The sequence below is a fragment of the Mauremys reevesii genome, linkage group 8 (assembly GCF_016161935.1).
Source record: "Mauremys reevesii isolate NIE-2019 linkage group 8, ASM1616193v1, whole genome shotgun sequence".
Taxonomy (NCBI): Eukaryota; Metazoa; Chordata; order Testudines; family Geoemydidae; genus Mauremys; species Mauremys reevesii.
The window spans coordinates 49,992,093-50,010,947 of record NC_052630.1 but is presented as its reverse complement, the minus strand read 5'-3'; the positions used below and the strand labels follow the sequence as shown (position 1 = coordinate 50,010,947).

The window sequence follows — 18,855 nt, the reverse complement described above, 5'->3', positions numbered from 1 at the left end:
CCTAGTACATCCCTTTAAAAATGTACTGAGGCATAAAAAGGGTTTGAGATACCATTGTGAGGAGCCTTTTCACTCAAACAGGCATGTGTTGATTACAACTCAAAGGCTATTGAAGGAGGTAGGAAGATAACTTGGCATGTTCTCCTGTACTTAAAACATAAATGGCACTAGATATGAGCTTTGAAGAATGTTCCAACACCATGTTCCTTGAGTATATTCTCTGGATTTAACAACACACTCTTTTTGAATGGAAAGAGGCCTTGGATTTTACTCTCTGTAAAAAGTCTGTTTGTTTTATTACATAGGATACCTTATGGGCAGACCAGATCATGGGGCAAAATGCCGTGAAGGGTTGATGTTCAAATTATTTGTGTGTGTGTGTGTGTGCGCGTGCGTGCGTGTTGTTTACAGTGTGGACAATGTTTTAAATATAAATTGTCCTGTGGCAACGGAAACCCTTTTATTCACATTTGCTTGGGAAACATCTCTTTTCATTTATAACTGCATAATATCTTTTTGGTAAGAACAGTTGCTTCCATAAAAAAGTAATTTATTACCTAAGTCTGTAGTGCGTTGAAAATAAAATTTAGCAGCTGGAAAAAGAGGAGGAGCTTGTAGCTTGTGAGCAGCCAGCTTTCCACAGACCTTCAGCAAGTGTTCTGTAGGCTGTAGTAATCCACACAAATTGTGAGAAACTCTAGTGTATAGATTACTCTTGGGAGAATTTTGCGCAATGCAGAATTAGCACAGAATTAGCACTGCAGAGCTGCTGGCTGCTAGTAGGGGCCACTGAACCCAGCAGAGCCCAGTTCCCCAGCTTGGAAATAGAAGATACTGCCAAGGGGAGGAGGTATTTTGAAATAAATTACCAAAATAATTGAAACTGGCATGATTATATAGTGTTGTTTTAACACTATGCAGAACTTTTGACAATATGCAGAATTTTGCAGAATTATTTTGGTGCAGAATTCTCCCAGGAGTAATAGATACTTCCTGGAGACAATGTATAAGTGTATGATAAAATACAATATTTCTTCACCTGTTGTGCAATGAAAATAGTACCATCAGTCCTCACATGAGAAATTCTCTCTTCAGAAATTGAAACTGCAAATGTTCTATCTGATTAACAGAACATCCGCAGGTGTTGTAAAATGTAACATTAGCCACACTTTGTGTGGAGGATTACAAGATAAAAGGGGTGCACTTTCTCCCAATCAGGGAAAAATCTGTGGCTTTCGTTTAGCCTTTTCCCCTCTTTTAGACTTCACTCATGCACTTCAGTGCATTCTGAGTACAAGATCTCTGTGTATCACTATTTGTTTTTTGTTTTTGGAAGTTGGCTCTTTGAATATATGGAATTTTAGATGTATTTGGGGTAAGACATATCTCTAACTTTCATAGCAGGAGATCAGAAATAAGCTTGCTTTATACATTAATTTGGAGTATGTTTAAATTATTTTCTTCTTCAGTAGAAGATACATTATGATAGCATCAGGGCGAGTTTGATTTAAATCAAATCAGTGATTTAAATCACTAGTCAGGAAGATTAAATGTAATCATGGATTTCTACATAAAAGTGCATTCTTGTTGGTTTTTATAACCTTAATACATATTCTCCACAACGTGGAGAGATGAAGGTTTCATTTTTAGAAGGTGTACACTATACATTTTTAAAGTGATTTACTTTGAAAACTTTTCAGATTAGCTTCACAGCTTATCAGAAAATGAATGATATAGGTTATTTCATTTACCAAAGGTAATTGAAGCAGGTATCCAGTTCAACAGGTTAATCATTAATATTTGGAGGATTTTCTTGCCATGCTGTATTAGAAGGAGAACATCACCAGACACATTTAAATTGTTTTATTTAACTAAAACAACATCATTATGTATTCTGGATTTTTTTCTTCAACAGCAAACATAAATTCATGCGCTTGTTTTGTTAAAATATTTTGAATTTAAACATTAAAGTTTTTTAAAATAAGGTTTGTCATTGTTAAAAATTGTGTTAACTTTAATAGTTACATGAAATATATATATTTTTAAAAACAAATTAAATCAACTCTGTCCACCAGGTCAACATGAGAAACTTAAAATATTGGCATTTGCAGCTAATACAGTAGTCTTCACCTTCATTTTCCTGTTTGTTCATAATCTGGAAAAGAAAAACAAGCTTTCCTGCTTTCTAAAGTCCCAAGCGATTGCTTAATTTGGAATGAATTAGTCCAAAGGAAGCAAATATTCTTTCTACACCAGCAGAAGAAGCTACTGAGATTATCACTTCAACGGTCTCTGAATCCAAGTGCTTAAGTGACTTCCACCAGTTCACTGGTGTGACTTTCTTTAAAACATCAGCAAACATATATTTCTTGAATGGTTCACCCTTAGCTCTGAAGTTTTATAGTTTACATTATGGAAGGAGGATTGCTGGATGTCCATGTCATAGCCAATTCCTCTTCTTCAGCAGTTAAGGTTTGACCCTGGTACTGAGTATTGAGAATATTTGCAAGAAAATGAGCTAGAGATGGTGCTTGTCCCATTCGTTTGTCTAAAGCTTGTAATTTAGCTCTGTCATTGCATATTTCTCTTTTTAAAACCTCACTCAGTTCCTTCCAAATTTCAACAGCGTCAGCAATAAAAGAGCTATTTCCCTGCATTTTGTTCAAGGCTACAGAAATAGGCTTCAGGGTACTCAGCATGTGTTCAACATTTCTCTTAAGCCCAATGTTGAGAACTTTGGCTGTGACAGTGCCATCTATTTTTTCATGATTTTGTTCTCAAACAGTCATCAGATTAGGCCAGTTCTTGATATAGTGCTCAAAACAGTCCACTACTGAGTTCCATCGCACATCTTGTGGGAGAGTTAGCTTGGTTCCTCCCACTTTTTTTAGAGCAGCTGCTGCAAAGTGGCTGTTAGGGAAGTATTTTGCAATTACAACATTAGCCTTTATTTCTGGAACACTGAAGTCTTTGGGTAAGAGCACTGCAGCTGTATGTTATTAGCTTGCGACTCTCTTCACTCTCTCCTAAAAAATTTCTCCTCATCTTGGATATATTTGCAGCATTGTCTGTGACCAAGCTGCGTACTAAACATTTGAATTTTTTTTCCAGAGTTTTATAGCTTTTACTGCTACTTCTTGTAAGTATGCTTCTGTGTGTGCATTTCCTGATGTATCAATTGTTTCTGTAAGGAAGACATTCCCTTCTTCTGTTGTCACACAAGCACATACAACAGGATCATTGTGGACATTGCTCCACCCATCAAGACTAGAGGGTAAAATGGTTAACCTGAAACCTTTTGCACACTGCTCAATTTCTCTTTCATACACTTTATCCAGCAGTTTGCCTGCAACATCTGCTCTGTTGGGTGGACTGTATCCTGGTCTTAATGACTGAACCATGTTAGTGAAGTGTGGGTTCTCAATCATACGGAAAGGAGAGTTTGTTGCATAAACAAACTGGGCAATTTTTTCATCAATTACCTCTTTTTGTAATCTGCTAGTTCTTATCACAAACTTACCTATGGCTGTTTCTGTATGATGATTTTTTTTTTGCTACAGGTGATATACTGTGGCTGTGTGACATACATGATGTGACTCAAACACTATCATTGTCAGATAACTCTGAAACCATAGAAAATGATTATCTTGAAGGTAGATAGTCTTCAGAATCCTGTATGTTGAGGATGGATTCTCATAAACAGTCTATGATTCCATTATTTATCAGGGTTGGAAGGGACCTCAGGAGGTCATCTAGTCCAACCCCCTGCTCAAAGCAGGACCAATCCCCAGACAGATTGTTTTTTCCCCAGATCCCTAAATGGCCCCCTCAAGGATTGAACTCACAATCCTGGGTCTAGCAGGCCAATGCTCAAACCACTGAGCTATCCCGCCCCCCCCCCCCAAATAAGTCAGTGCAGTTATTTAATTATTATTACCATACTGCTCATTTAGTATTATTCATTGCATTCACTGACACTCAGTACACCTCTACCCCAATATAACATGACCTGATATAACACGAATTCGGATATAACACGGTAAAGCAGTGCTCTGGGTGGGGGCGGGGCTGCACGCTCTGGCGAATCAAAGCAAGTTCGATATAACGCGGTGTGACAGGGTCAGGCCAGATGGCTACAAAAGAGTTGTTGAAGGTAGATACATTAGCTCCAGGTTAAGCAGGTCTCTTTTCCCTGGTTAAGATAACAGGGACTATTCCAGAACACTCAGTAACTTTCTAGAACTAATTAAGGCAGGCTAATTAGGACACCTGTAGCCAATTGGGAAGTTACTAGAATTAATTAAGGCTAATCAGGACACCTGGTATAAAAAGACTCTCACTCCAGTTAGTGAGGTGTGTGTAAGTTGCTGAGAGAGGACGTGCTGCCGGAGGACTGAGGAGTACAAGCATTAACAGACATCAGGAGGAAGGTCCTGTGGTGAGGACAAAGAAGGTATTGGGAGGAGGCCATGGGGAAGTAGCCCAGGGAGTTGTAGCTGTTCCAGAAGGCACTCTAGACAGCTGCAGTCCACAGGGCCATGGGCTGGAACCTGGGGTAGAGGGCGGGCCCGGGTTCCTCCCAATTCCTGATCCAACACGGAAGATCTCTGAGGCTAGCAAAATCCGTCAATAAGCGCAGCACAACCAAGGTAGAGGAGGAACTTTATCACAGTGGTTTCACCTATAGTGCGGTAAGATTTTTTGGCTCCCGAGGACAGCGTTATATCGGGGTAGAGGTGTACTACTTTAAAGGTGAAATTGTAAAAGGAAGATCTGCCTATTTCAGCTATTTATTTTTTTATCACAACAGTATCTAAAATGATAGTACCAGAGAGTAACAATTATATTTTTTGCTCAAACATGAGAATTCAAGAATAGTCCAGAAAGAAGACAGGCAGTCCTTAAGAAAGAAGTGTGAAATAAAAAAGTTCACCAACCTGAAGATTCTGCATGCTCAGACGTGTTCCTTTCATCTTCACTGCAGCTTCCTCCTGAGACGGAACACATCTCATGATGTTGTTTCATTCGGGCAACTAAGCCTTGCAGTTCTTTGTTGCACTGTTTGCATTTTGCATGCATGCCTGTCTTACCCACAGGTAGAGGAACTTCATTAAAATATTCCCAAACTGTCTCTTTTATGGCCTGCTGCCATTATAAGTTTTCCCTTCTAGTAAGAGAATGGGTATGTTATATCTCAAATCAATGAAGGCTACACTCAGACCTCAAAACTTCTGGTATATGCTGCTCAAACAGTTTCGCTTTTGTTTCTATTGCCTGTTCCTCCCTTCTCACACTTATCTCCAGACTTCTCCTTGTCCAGATCTATTCTGCCCCCAACAATCTTCGATTCAATGCATTTTTTGAAACTGTGCACTTTTAGAAAGAGGTACGGGATGGACACATTTGCAGAGGGACAGTAGGGTTGAGGTCTGCTATTTCTCACCTTTACATATGAATTTATTTATTTTAAAACATCTTTGCTGTTAACAAGTATGTTATCCACTTTTTGAGAACTGCAAAACTAAGCATCTCTAATGGTATCTTCTTAACTGAACACTGAGTCCCATTGGGTAGATAGAAAGATTAACCTAAATAATCTATACAGAAGCCCCTGGAACCCCAAAAGATTGGGTCTCTCTAATCCATGAACTATTGGAACTCATTTACAAAACTTTTCTTAAACATTACATGAATATATTGCCTCATTCTATAGAATTAGAATTTATAATCCCTATTCCATGATAAGATACATTATAGCTCAAAGATATCTCAATTAAAACCATCTTTAGGTAGGTTTTTCCTCAAAAAGCATTTTATTAAAAAAATCTGATTTAAATTTTAAAAAATCTTTTTTTTTTGTCATTGATTTTTTTTATCCACCCTGGCTAGCTTCTGTTGCTGCTCCAGTTTAAGAAAAAACAGAACTAGTGCCCTGCAGGAGTCTGCCTGGGAATTTTAGCTGTCTGATATGAATTTTGACTGGTGACAAAGGGATGTGTGAGGTGCGTGACTCCCTATGGAAATTAAAATAGTTGGCGACATGGAGTGCTTGGGTCAGAGCCATGACTGGTATCTGAGCCAGCTGTAGAACTGGCGTGAGGTGATAATGTTCTTTGTGGGGAGACCTGGGATAGTAGAAGTGTCTGTCGCAGTGCTTTTCCCCATATGTCAAGGAAGAGCAGGGGTTCCCAGGGATTCCTTTCTTTAAAAAAAAAGTTTAGTTTAAGTTCTGCTGCTGATTATTTAAACATCTGTAGTATAAAGAGGTGGTGTACGAACTCTCATACAAAATGAAGAGAGAAGTTTTGTGCAAGAGCTTTGACTGTCCTGTAGTTAGAGGTGGTGGTGGTAGGGAATAGCTTTAATTAAGATTTGCCTTCCCCTTTGACAGGGGAAACATCTTGAAAAGTAGCATCTCAATTTGCAGGTCTGGGTATAAAATACATTAGAGAAGAAAGAGGTACATGATCTCTAGATTTGAGGGAAATGGAAGAATAGCTCCTTCTTTGCTTCCACCATTGACTGACACTTACATCAAAACATCTTTCTGAAGACACCCGCTGGTGTTTACTTGCTTTCTTCTTCTCAAACCATCTCTCCCTCCAGTAGAATCCCCCACAAAAAAAGTCTGGTGCAGGCCCTTGTTTTATTTAAATTGGGACTTTAATCAGGGTGAAAAGAGCAACTGTGAAGGACTCTAGAGACACATAGCCAATACCTTCAAACATCTGTGCGGATAGCCACAGACCATTTTTGCAGATCACGGATCGGATGCGGATATGATTTTTTTTATTTAGAGCCCTGCAGATATCCGCTTTATATGTCAGTGGACCATTTTACCGATCAGATGCAGATACAAATTTTGTATCCACGCAGAGCTCTTCTAACCATGTTTCCTTCTCCCCTTTTTAATATAGACATTAAAATGTCACTCTTGCTTACTGACTATATTTTAAAATGCAGCTGGGATGTATTGCTGTGATTGAAATGGTCTCTCTTGATATTTGAGGGACAGGAATTTGGGAGAGTGCAGAAAGCGTTTTTTTCCCTTCCAGTACTTTTCCATGGGCAGTCAGTATTATGCTGTCCTTGCTCTCTTCACTCCCACAAAACATTCAGAAAGTTCTGCTAAGGTGAGCTACCCTTTCCCTTTACACCACTGAGCTGTAACTTTTTAATGGTTCATGACATTTTTATTCTCAACTGTAAGTATGGTGTTGGTATGTACTGCTAATAGCTGCTGCACTTCACCCCGAAAGTTACTATATTTGAGTGGTGGGTGAAATGTATTGTATGTACCAGCATACTGGATTGTTTGTGAACGGCTTTGGGCTGACACATGTTCTAGGTGTAAGGGTGGTGATGGTTGTTAGACTCAGTAGTTGAAATTGTTGGTACATCACTTTGATGCACAATGCAAAAGTGAGCTTCCTCTTCTTGGGCCTGTTTGAGAAGGCAAAGTATAATTCTTACCAATTCTGGTGGGTATTACAAACCTGAAGGCTATAATCTCAGCCTGTTGGTTTCTGGTACTCGATCATTTTATGAAGGCTAGCTCATCTGCGTGGCACCGCAATAAAAGTGTTTTCTTCTATGGGAAATCTTAACAACAAAATGATTAAAGTTATGACTCAGGAGGAATTTGGATTTTTCTCTTTTTTTATTGCTTACTGTATTTTATTAACTTCTATAGTTGCCACTTTCAATTTTCCACCAAATATTTTTCAAGTCATTGTATTTTCAAGTTGATTTAATTTTCCCTGGCTACAGAAGGACATAATTTTGCATTGAGTTTGTAAGGCAGGCATCTCTATTTTGTGGGTTTTTCCACACTCTATTAGCTCTGCTTTTGGAGTGAGAGGGAAAATTTTCTATAATCATTTCTTTAGTATAATAGACTATCTCTTTAGAGCATATTGCATTGGGAGCTGGAGAAAGATAAATGTGTTTACCTCTATAGCATGTTGTAACTGTACATATTCTTGATGGTACATAGGTTTGCTTACACTTGTATCCATTTTTGTTTTAAGTAATGGTAATCCTCATCGCCCAGGACCTTTGCCTTTACATAAAATTGGTGGACTTTTACACAAGGGAGGGCATGTTCATGGTTCTTGATAGAAGTAGTATAATACAGTAAAAACTGTTATCAGGCCCTGTACCAACTGGAAAGCTCTATAAACCAGCATTTCTAATCTTCATAGAAAGTCCAGTTTATAATCCGATAGGGAGCCTACCAGCCCCATCCCAACCTGGCTCCATGTGGCTGCCCAGAAGTGGCAACATGTCCCTGCTGCTCCTAGGTGGAGGAACGGCCATGAGGAGTTTGGTGTGCAGGAGGGGGTGCAGGCTCTGGGAGGAAGTTTGGGTGTGGGAGGGGGCTCGGGGCAGGGGGTTGTGGTACAGAAGGTGTTTCGGCGTACCGGATATGAGGGGTGCTCACCTCTGCCCCATCCCAAGTTCCGCTCTGCAGCTCCCATTAGCTGGGAACTGTGGCCAATGGGAGCTGCGGGGATGGTGCCTGCAGGAGGAAACAGCGTGCAGAGCCGCCTGCTGAGCCTCTGCCTAGGAGCAGCAGGGAAAGGTCGTCGCTTGCGGGGAGCTACCTGAGGTGAGTGCCCCCTGGATCTGGCACCCCAAAACCTTTCTGCACCCCAATCCCCTGTCCCAAGCCCCCTCCCGCATCCCCTCTCTCTCTCTCTCTCTCTCTCTTAGTTAACCGGAATTTTTCACTTACCGGCACCGCCCATTTCCCCCAATGTGCCAGATGATAAAGCTTTTACTGTAGTCTCTTCTAACATGGTATTATAAAGACGTATTTTCCATTAAAGTGAACTAGTATTCAGAGGTATGTGCTGAAGTGAAAAGTCAGTTAATATGTTTGTTGACAAGTGTTCATCCCCAGATGCCTTGCCTAGGAAATGTCGTCATGTGACTACTTAAGCCTTAGGATTTTTTGTTTACTGTTAAACTTTATTTACCTCCCTCTTATTCTTTCTTTTCCATCAACAACAATTCTGCTACCTTTGTCTAGATGACAGCAGAACCACAAGCCAGCTGGATGAATTTCAGGAGTGCCTATCCAAGTTCACTCGCTACAATTCCGTCCGACCTTTGGCAACACTGTCTTATGCTAGCGATCTCTATAATGGCTCCAGTATAGTATCCAGGTAAGCAATGTGGTGCAAGTGAAATACGCGATACAATGAGGAGATTGCCAAATAAGACTGAGAGCACTGAGCTCTTTTCAGTTGCAATGCCATAATCTTGTACTTGTGTATGATTGTGGTCCCCGTCCCCCCCCAAATGTTTGGTAAACTCATTGGTTGTCATTGACCTGTAAACACTGGACGGCTGCCTTTTTTGTAAATTTTACTCTGTCTGTCAAGACACTGAATTTAAAACCCTTGTGGGACCAGTGGAAATCTTAAATCCCTGTGTTGAAAACGAAAGAAGCAGAGGGCTGTAGGAGGGTGCCTGTTTAACCTCTTTGCATTAATGCATTTTGGTAAAACTTTAAAAAGCTGTTTCTAAAGTGACTGCTAATGTCTTTTGTATATTGAAGCCACTGTTTATTCATTGTCAGCAATTTTGCTAAAGAATCTGAGTGTTGCTGTTGTGTTAACAGTCACTGGTGGGTATAGCACTAATAGTCACAGTAAAGGGTTAATGGTGTGTTGCAGCCTCACTAAGCCTAAACTTTGCCTAGCATGGGGGAGGTTCTGGTTAAAATCAAAATTCAAAATGATACCATACTATTGAAAGAGTAATTATGGGACTGTGAGCAGAAGATAGCTAGAAATTTCATCAACTGTTGAAAAGTTAATTGGGAAATCTGTCTATCCTCATACTTATATGGGTTCCATTGCCATAGAGTCTTGGTGCCTCACAATCTTTAATGTATTTACAGTAGAACCTCAGAGTTATGAGCACCTTGGGAATGGAGGTTGTTTGTAATTCTGAAAAGTTTGTAGCTCTGAACAAAATGTTATGATCTTTCAAAAGTTAACAACTGAACACTGACTTAATATAGTTTGAAACTATATTATGTAGAAGAAAAACGCTGCTTTTAACCATCTTAATTTAAGAGAAACAAGCACAGAAACAGTTTCCTTAACTTGTCAAATCTTTTTTTTTAAAGTTCCCATTATTTTTTAGTAGTTTAACACTGCACCATACTATAAGGGTATTTGCTTTTTTTTGGTCTGTCCTGCTTGATTGTGTACTTCTGGTTCCAAGTATGGTGTGTGGTTGACCGATCAGTTCGTAACTCTGGTATTCGTAATTCTGAGGCTCTACTGTATACTTACAGCACCGTTGTGAGACAGGGAAGTGCTAATTTTACAGATGGAGAACTGAGTAACAGATTTAGTTGGCTTACCTGACATCACCCAGGAAATCTATAGTGATGCTGTGGAATAGATCTCCTAAGTCCCAGGCTAGTGCCCTAACCACTGGACTGCAAAGATAATCATGGAAATGTAGGGCTGGAACGGACTTGGAGAGGTCACTTAGTTCAGCTCCCTGCACTGGGGCAACAGCAAATATATTTAGACTATCCCTAACCAACACTGTGACTAACCTTTTCTTAAACCTCCAATGGCAGGGGTTCTGCAGCCTACCTTGGTAACCTGTTTCAGTAGTTAGTTATCTTTTTATTTATTTATTTTCCCCCAAGGGCTGTCAAGCAATTAAAAAAATTAATCATAATTTAATTGCACGATTAATCACACTGTTAATATAATACCATTTATTTAAATATTTTTGAATGTTTTCTATGTTTTCAAATATATTGATATCAATTACAACACAGAATATAAAGTATGCAGTGCTCACTTTATATTTTTTATTACAAATATTTGCACTGTAAAAAACAAAAGAAATAATAGATACCCTTAAAATTATATACCCTTTCCCATTTTTATTATTTTTTATATATATATATATATATAAATAATAAAAATGGGAAAGGGTATATAATTTATATATATATATAAAATAATAAAAATGGGAAAGCTTCTGGCAAGGATAATTTGAATGCAGAATTGTTCAAGGTAAATCCTAAATTAGCAGCATCTATCCTGGACCCTCTATTTATATCAGTCTGGGAAAGGGAAAAAGTGCCAGATGAGTTGCCCAATGGGGTTATAGTGAAGATACCAAAGAAAAGAACTCTCAGTGATTGTAATAACTGGCGTGGTATCACACTTTTATCTGTGCCAAGCAAAGTATTGTGTAAGATCATAGTCCAGCATATGTCAAAGGCAGTTGATAGTGTTCTTAGAAAAGAGCAAGCTGGTTTTTGGAAAGGGCGAGGATGCACAGACCAGATCTTCACTCTATGAAACATTATAGAACAGTACTTAGAATGGCATTGGCAACTCTACATAAATTTCATAGACTTTGAGAAGGCTTTTGATAGCATTCACAGGACCAGCCTATGGCCCATTTTGCAGGCATATGGAATTCCTTTCTGTATAATCAACCTCATCAAAAGCTTCTATTTCAACTTTACATGCAGTGTTGATCACAGTGAGTTCAGTTTTGAAGTAAAAACAGGAGTATGTCAGGGATGTGTCATGTCTGCAATCCTCTTCAACATTGCCATCGACTGGGTAATGTGGCGTACAACAGAAGACATGCCAAGAGGCATTAAATGGTCACTCTTCTCATCCCTTGAAGACTTGGACTTCGCAGATGTTGCTCTCCTGTCACATAACCAACACCATATAAAAGAAAAAACAACTCGACTCAATGTATTCAGCCAGCAAATTAGACTGAAAATCAACTGCACTAAGACACAGATCATGACCTTTCATATTTCCTCACCATCACCAGTATGGATAGAGGATTATGTTCTCACCAATGTAGAAAAACTCACATACTTGGGCAGTACCATCAGTCGGAACAAAATCAATAAAGCCAGGAACACCTTCAGGAGCTTAAATACAGTCTGGAAAGCATCTAAATACAACACCAAAACCAAACTCAAGATTTCAGGGCTGCGTACTTTCAACACTACTTTATAGTGCAGAATGCTGGGGAATGAGAAAGTATGACATGTCTAAACTGTCTTCATTCCATACAACCTGCTTCAGAAAAATCCTCTGTACCTTTTGGCCCAGAACAATCTCAAACCAAGATCCATTGACATAGTGCAGCCAAGAGGATCTGAGCACCATCATTGCCAGGAGGTGTTGGAGATGGATCGGTCGTGTGCCTTAGATGGAAACTGATTCCATCACCAGAGTAGCAGTAAGATGGACACCAGAAGGCAAGCGAAAACGGGGCTGCCTGAAAACATGGCAAAGAGCTGTGGAAGCTGAGCTGAAAAACCTGCAGCACAGCTGAGGAACCATTGAAAGTTTTGCCAGAAACGGACAGGAGTGGAGGAACTTCGTCACTGCCCTAAATGCCAGAGGCGTAATAGGAACATGATGATGAATACAAGTACTGTAGTGCAGTCTCTTTATCATGAAAGTTGAACTTACAAATGTAGAATTTTATGTACAAAAAAATAACTGCATTCAAAAATAAAACAATGTAAATCTTTAGAGCCTACAAGTCCACTTGTTTGTCTGAGCAATTGACTGAAGTAGGACCAAGTTTGGTTACATTTGCAGGAGATAATGCTGCCCGCTTCTTGTTTACAACATCACCTGAAAGTGAGAACAGGCGTTTGCATGACACTGTTGTAACTGGTGTCACAAGATATTTATATGCCAGATGCGCTAAAGGTTCATATTTCCCTTCATGCTTCAACCACCAATTCAAAAATACTATTTCTTTTGTTTATCATTTTTACAGTGTAAGTATTTGTAATAAAAACTAATATAAAGTGGGTACTGTACACTTTGTATTCTGTGTTGTAATAGAAATGAATATATTTGAAAATGTAGAAAAACATCCAAAAATATTTAATTTAAATTGATATTCTGTTTAACAGTGTGATTAATTTTTTTAATCACAGTTAATTTTTTGAGTTAATTGCGTGAGTTAACAGCGATTAATTGACAGCCCTATTTTTTCGATATCCACCCTAAATCTCTCTTGCTGCAGATTAAGCCCATTACTACTTGTCCTACCTTCAGTGGACATGGAGAACAATTGATCAAAATCTTCTTCATAACAGCTTTGAACATATTTGAAGACTTATCAGGTCCCCCTACAGTCTTTTTTTAACCTTTCCTCATAGGTTTTCTAAACCTTTTATCATTTTTTGTTGCTCCCCTCTGGACTCTCTCTCCAGTTTGTCCTCATCTTAAAGTGCAGTGCCCCAAACTGGACATAATACTCCAGCTGTGAGGGCCTCATCAGTGCTAAGTAGAACAGAACCGTTACCTCCCATGTTTTACATATGGCACTTCTGCCCCAGAATATTCGCCTTTTTTGGAGCTACATCACATTGTTGTCTCTTGTTCAATTTGCAATCCTCTATAACCCCCAGATCCTTTTCAGCGATACTACCACCTAGTCAGTTATTCCTCATTTTGTTTCTGCATTTGATTTTTTCCTTCCTGAATGTAGTATTTTGCATTTGTCTTTATTGAATTTCATCTTGTTGACTTTAGACAAATTTTCCAATTTATCAAGACATTTAGAATTCAAATCTTGTCCTAATCCAAAGTTCTTGCAACCCCTTCCACCTTGATTTCATCCACAAATTTGATAAGCACACTCTTCACTCCTTTATTCAAGTAATGAATGAAAATATTGAATTAGTACTGAACCAAGGACAGACCCCTGCGAGATCCCACTAGGTATGTCCCCCAGTTTGATAGTGAACAATTGAAAACTACACTGCAAACCTCTGATAAGTACCTTAGATCAATCTGAATATTTGTTGAAGGCCCCAAGAAACTTTAGGTTTTGTGCAAACAAATCATGGTGCATTTTTACTATGCATTATATAACTAGAATGTATAATGGCTAAATTAGCCATGGAGGTCAAAATACAATTATCACCAATGTGACATACGTTTAACCTGTACTGACTAAGTTCATGGTGGCTGCAGTGAGATGCAGATAGAAATCATCCTGTAGTATAGACAAGCTTCTTTAGCCACTGAGTTCATATTGGAGTGGATCTTGCTCTTGTGCCCTTCCTGGGCATTTTGCAAGAATGGTAATTGGTTAGAAAATACTGGAATGGCAATAAAATCTCACTATTTTCTTTGAAGGAATTTGATTCATGGTACAGTGACAGTGATGCTTTTAACAGTGTTAAAGCTAAGATTTTTTTTGGGTCCCCTTTCTACCTGTTTCAGACTAGTGCTTAGCTGTTGCTGTTAGATATTGCTGATTTTAGCCAAGAAAATAATTTGATCTTACAATTTCATATTTTTTTCTACTAGTAGCTCTGATTTAGCAAAGCATGTCAACATGTGTTTAATTTTAAGTATGTGAGTAGTCCCTTCAAAGCTGAGTTGGGCTGTCAAAGTGCTTAGCTTTTAGTATGTATTTCAGTGATTTACTGACATGGATCCTATATTTGAGTAAATATGACAACACTGAGAAAGTATGTTGCCCCCTGGAAGCCCTGTTGGCTTTCAAGTACCCAAGCTGTTCCTTTTTAAAGTTGAAGCTGCAACCAAGAACAGTATATAGTTCTTTAAAACTCTCATCAGTAACCCCTACTTTCTGCCTTTTACTATCCATTTCTCTGTTTCCAACTGATAGAATCTGCAACTTCAGAAAAAGTCCATCCAAAGTGGTAATGGGACTCATGTTTTGGAGAGGTGGCAACTCAAGGTGGTAGAAAGGGACAGTTCAGCAGTGACTGGGTGGGTGAAAGTCAGGGGGCTTTTTTCTTAAACGTCAGTGATAAAGGTGATGTGGGATGGGTTGGGGAGAAATGTCTAGTTGAACTGGTCCAATAAGTAGATCCTAAGCTTGCTGTCAGTACATGCTACAGAAAAGCGAATCTTGTCCATTTTTTGCAAATACTTACTATCAAGATACTTGTTTTAAGAATATAAGTCTTAAAGCAAGCAAGAATCAAGTAATTTTAATATTAAAAAGTAAAAATTTATTTTCACTCTGGTAAATAAGAAATTGATATAAAATAAGCTGTCACAAGTTGGAATAGTGTGTGCGCGTGCGTGCAGTACCTTTAAAATTTGTCTTTGGAGAATGCCCATTGGACTTAAATAACTGCTCTCTGTGGAACTTCCTGTTTATTTAAAAAGAAAATTCTTCAAGAGCTAGTCATTTTTCAGTTTCCAAAGAAGAGGACTGCCAAATAGTGTTTCCAGTACTTTCAAAAATGGAAGTACATTTAGAAGTACATAAAATTGCATGTTGTGGCAGGGCAGGCAGGGGTGGTAGTTAAGAAAAGAGCACGGAGAGCACATAACTGAAGAAATGAAGTAGATAATGAACCTAGGCCAATAGAACCTTCTCATTCAGAACAAAATATCAAAATAAATTACTAACAAAATACAAAAACAATGATCAGTACTCCATTTAATGTTTTTTAATGAAGAGTGGTAGATTGTAAGTATACAGAAGTTGTAGTATAATTATTTCAAGAGTAATGTAAAACAATTTAAAATGATTATTTTCTATCAAAATAAATCCATGATCTTCAACCTGCCTGCAGACCGTCTAAGATTTCCAAAGGGGTCCACACCTCCATTAGAAATTTTTTAGGGGTCTGCAAATGAAAAAAGGGTTGAAAACCACTGAAATAAATCCATAAACTGAGTCTTGGATGTATGATTGCGGGTTTTGTAATGACAGGAATGTGGTTTGAACCCAAAAGGCAAATTTCTTAAACAAATTCCTTTTTTTTTACTCCCTTTCCCACTCCATCCCAATGTTTTGTTGAGGTTTTACCCCTCTGCATTGTGTTCTCATTTAGCCAGTTTTGTAGTCCTCAGTCCACAAGGTGGCAGCCTTTATTTACTTTGTAAGCAGTGCTGCACCAGTGTTAATGACTGGCACAAACCTATATCCTACATTCCTTGATAGAAATTTTTCTGACTGCCATGTGGTCTTTGTTAAATAAGATCACTAGTAGGATGAGAGAGAATTGGGTTACTTCTCTTTGAAGCAGTGAGTCCCTCACAAGTGAGAATTGTAGTCTTCCTTTATTGTTTCAAAGAAATAGAGAAATGTAGTTAGAGAAGAGTGTACAATAGAAACGTGTTCAGGGCTTTACAGTGGCTGGTCATCCAATGTTGGTTTTGAAAGATTTTCAACACGAGCATACGTGTGCACATACTGTTATATTTATTAGTCTTTGTGTGTGTGTGTGTGTGTGTGTACGTACGTGAGTAGCTGTGATCAGGCAGCCCTTTAGTTCTCGGGCATCTCCCATATACAATAAAATGAGTTGTTTTTTTAAGATTTGTCTGAGTTCAATTTGTAATGTATTATGGCACCCATCTATGGCAGGTCAACTCATTGGGGCTTAACTTTTCTCTTCACCTACTGTGGAAGTAAATAGTAGAAAGCGTTCTTTTGAAGGAGAGGATATAAGCTGCTGTGTTAGCATTGCTTTGAGATATATAGAAAATTGCTTTAGCACTGTCAAACATAGCCCTTGAAAGAATAATATGGCTGAGCCTTTCATAATGTAAAGAGATTGTGCACAGAAAAATCCAAGAAGCAGACTCCAGTCCAGACCTCAGTTACCTGAAGGTTGGCTAGCCGAAAGCTGAGTGTGATCCTCATGATTGACCAGCACTTGTCCTCCAGAGCCACAAGCCTTTGGGGAATGTGTCAGGAGTTCTGCAATCTGCACAGACTTCAGTCTGCTGGGTTAGGTCCCTGATTGTTTGTTTGAAAAGTTTTGGGTAGTCTTTTGAGACCATTGGGTAATCAAGATTATAATTCCCAATGTCAATGACTGGCTAATAAAACTAAAAGATTCCTAATTAGTTGTGCCTGATCCGTGAAACCTAATTTGTCTTGTTCAGTAAGTCTAGAGACAGCTTTTTAAAAGCCTTTTGAATCTCGCTTTTTGCTACAATAACAGCAGTGTTGAAGTTAGCTCTGATTTTATCTTTTATAGTTATGTCAAAGTAATGGAGGGGTTTGAGAAATATTAGCATTCAAATAATAATTATTCTGCTATTTCATGATCATATTTCTGGCCTTGTAAAATCTGGCCCAATTTTGACCTCTTGAGTATAATATATTGAAACGCTCTTAAAGAGGACTAAAAGAACAGATCTATTAAGAGTAATGTTTCTATCTATTCACTGAATCATTTCCATTCCTCATCTCTTATTATGGGCTAAAATTGCCTTTCCATGTAAATTTTGGGTACCTTAGTGAGGCACTCTGCAGGACTGTGTCCTGTATCACTGTAGCCTTTATTTAGCACAGTGGGATGGTTGGTCTGTGCTAAGCTGATACACCAAAGGTTTGTGTGACCTAGTCAGTAGCGTGGCTGCGGGGGAGTGGCCGCTCCCACTGAGCACATTCCCCAAAAGTGGTCACCTAGTAACACTTCTGCCTGTGGGGTAGTAAAAATAAGGGAAAGAAACATATGAATGTTTGCCCTTCATGTGATTGGTATGTTTGGGTGCAGTGGATGACTGTTCCCTGGAAGATGAGAAATGAGGGGGTGCAACCTTTTCTTTTTTTGGTATGGTAAAGCAATTACTTTACAATTCATTTTTATTAAAGTAGCAATTGTACAGCTTAGATCAGTTTTTCCTGTTTGTGTGGGTCATTCACACAGCAAGAGGAAAAGAAAAGCACTTAAAATTGGTAAAGGTGACTAAAACTGCAAAAATGGTAATGGAGATTTGGCAACAAGTATAGTACCTGAACTTATGTTTACAATGCTCCTTTTATATTACTCTACCTTATTTCCCATTGGCTAATTTGCTGATGCCTGTATACCCGATTGGTTATCTAAGATAGAAGTGGGTTTTGGTTTAATCAAAACTAACTACCGGTATATTTACTGAGCTTTTCTGTTTCTTGTATTCCCTCTTGAGGGCAGAGCTGATAAGCCTCCTAAAATATCATTTTGGACTAGATCCTATGGCCAGAGGCTAAGGATGATTTGTACCCAGGAAAGGACAGTACGTTTGTCATTCCAGAACTCTGAATTTAGGGCAGTCTTGACTCCCAGGGATTAGTTCTGGAGCACCAACAAACAATGATTATGAGACCTGCAAAGAACATTTTGGCTGGTATCTCAAATCTTGATTGGAAAATAAACAACTGAATCTTATGATTTTTGTTGACACTCCATAATGTGTCCCATGATGGGTCAGAAAATTGTCCTTGTATCTACACTTGAGAGCGCTTTAATTATTAGGGACAAAATTTGCATAATATGAAATTGAGGAGTTAGTAAACGAAAGCTAGAGAGACACAGGCAGGACCTTATTTTTTTCCTAGTAATTCTAGAATATCTGGTAATTCTGGGATCCATTTCCTATTAAGCTCTTAATACTTCAAAGCTGTCTCCATTTGCAGATAATTAGATGAGTTTTCTAATTTGTAGAGTTAAATCGGGATATTAAGGAAGTGGGGTGGCTCTCTACATTAGCAAAAAGAACAAGGAGTGCTTGTGGCACCTTTGAGACTAACAAATTTATTTGAGCATAAGCTTTCATGGGCTAAAACCCACTTCTTCAGATGCATACAGTGGAAAATACAGTAGGAAGATTTATATATATACACATACATACACACACACGACATGAAAATATGGGTGTTGCCATACTAACTATAACGAGAGTAATCAGTTAAGGTGGGCTGTTATCAGCAGGAGGGGAAAAAAAGCTTTTGTAGTGATAATCAGGATGGCCCATTTCCAACAGTTTACAAGCAGGTGTGAGTAACAGTAGGTGGAAAAATTAGCATGGGGAAATAGGTTTTACTTTGTGT

The 18,855-nt window shown here is 38.6% G+C and overlaps 1 protein-coding gene across 3 annotated transcripts in view; it reads left to right on the top strand.

Annotated features, from left to right (window-relative positions):
- COP1 (COP1 E3 ubiquitin ligase) overlaps positions 1 to 18,855 on the top strand; it is a 207,701-nt gene that overhangs the window by 57,778 nt on the left and 131,068 nt on the right. For all 3 annotated transcript variants that reach the window (XM_039485499.1, XM_039485500.1, XM_039485502.1), the window contains exon 11: positions 9,035 to 9,170. In XM_039485499.1, the coding sequence (XP_039341433.1) occupies positions 9,035 to 9,170 (136 nt within the window). The remainder of the gene's footprint in view (positions 1 to 9,034; positions 9,171 to 18,855) is intronic.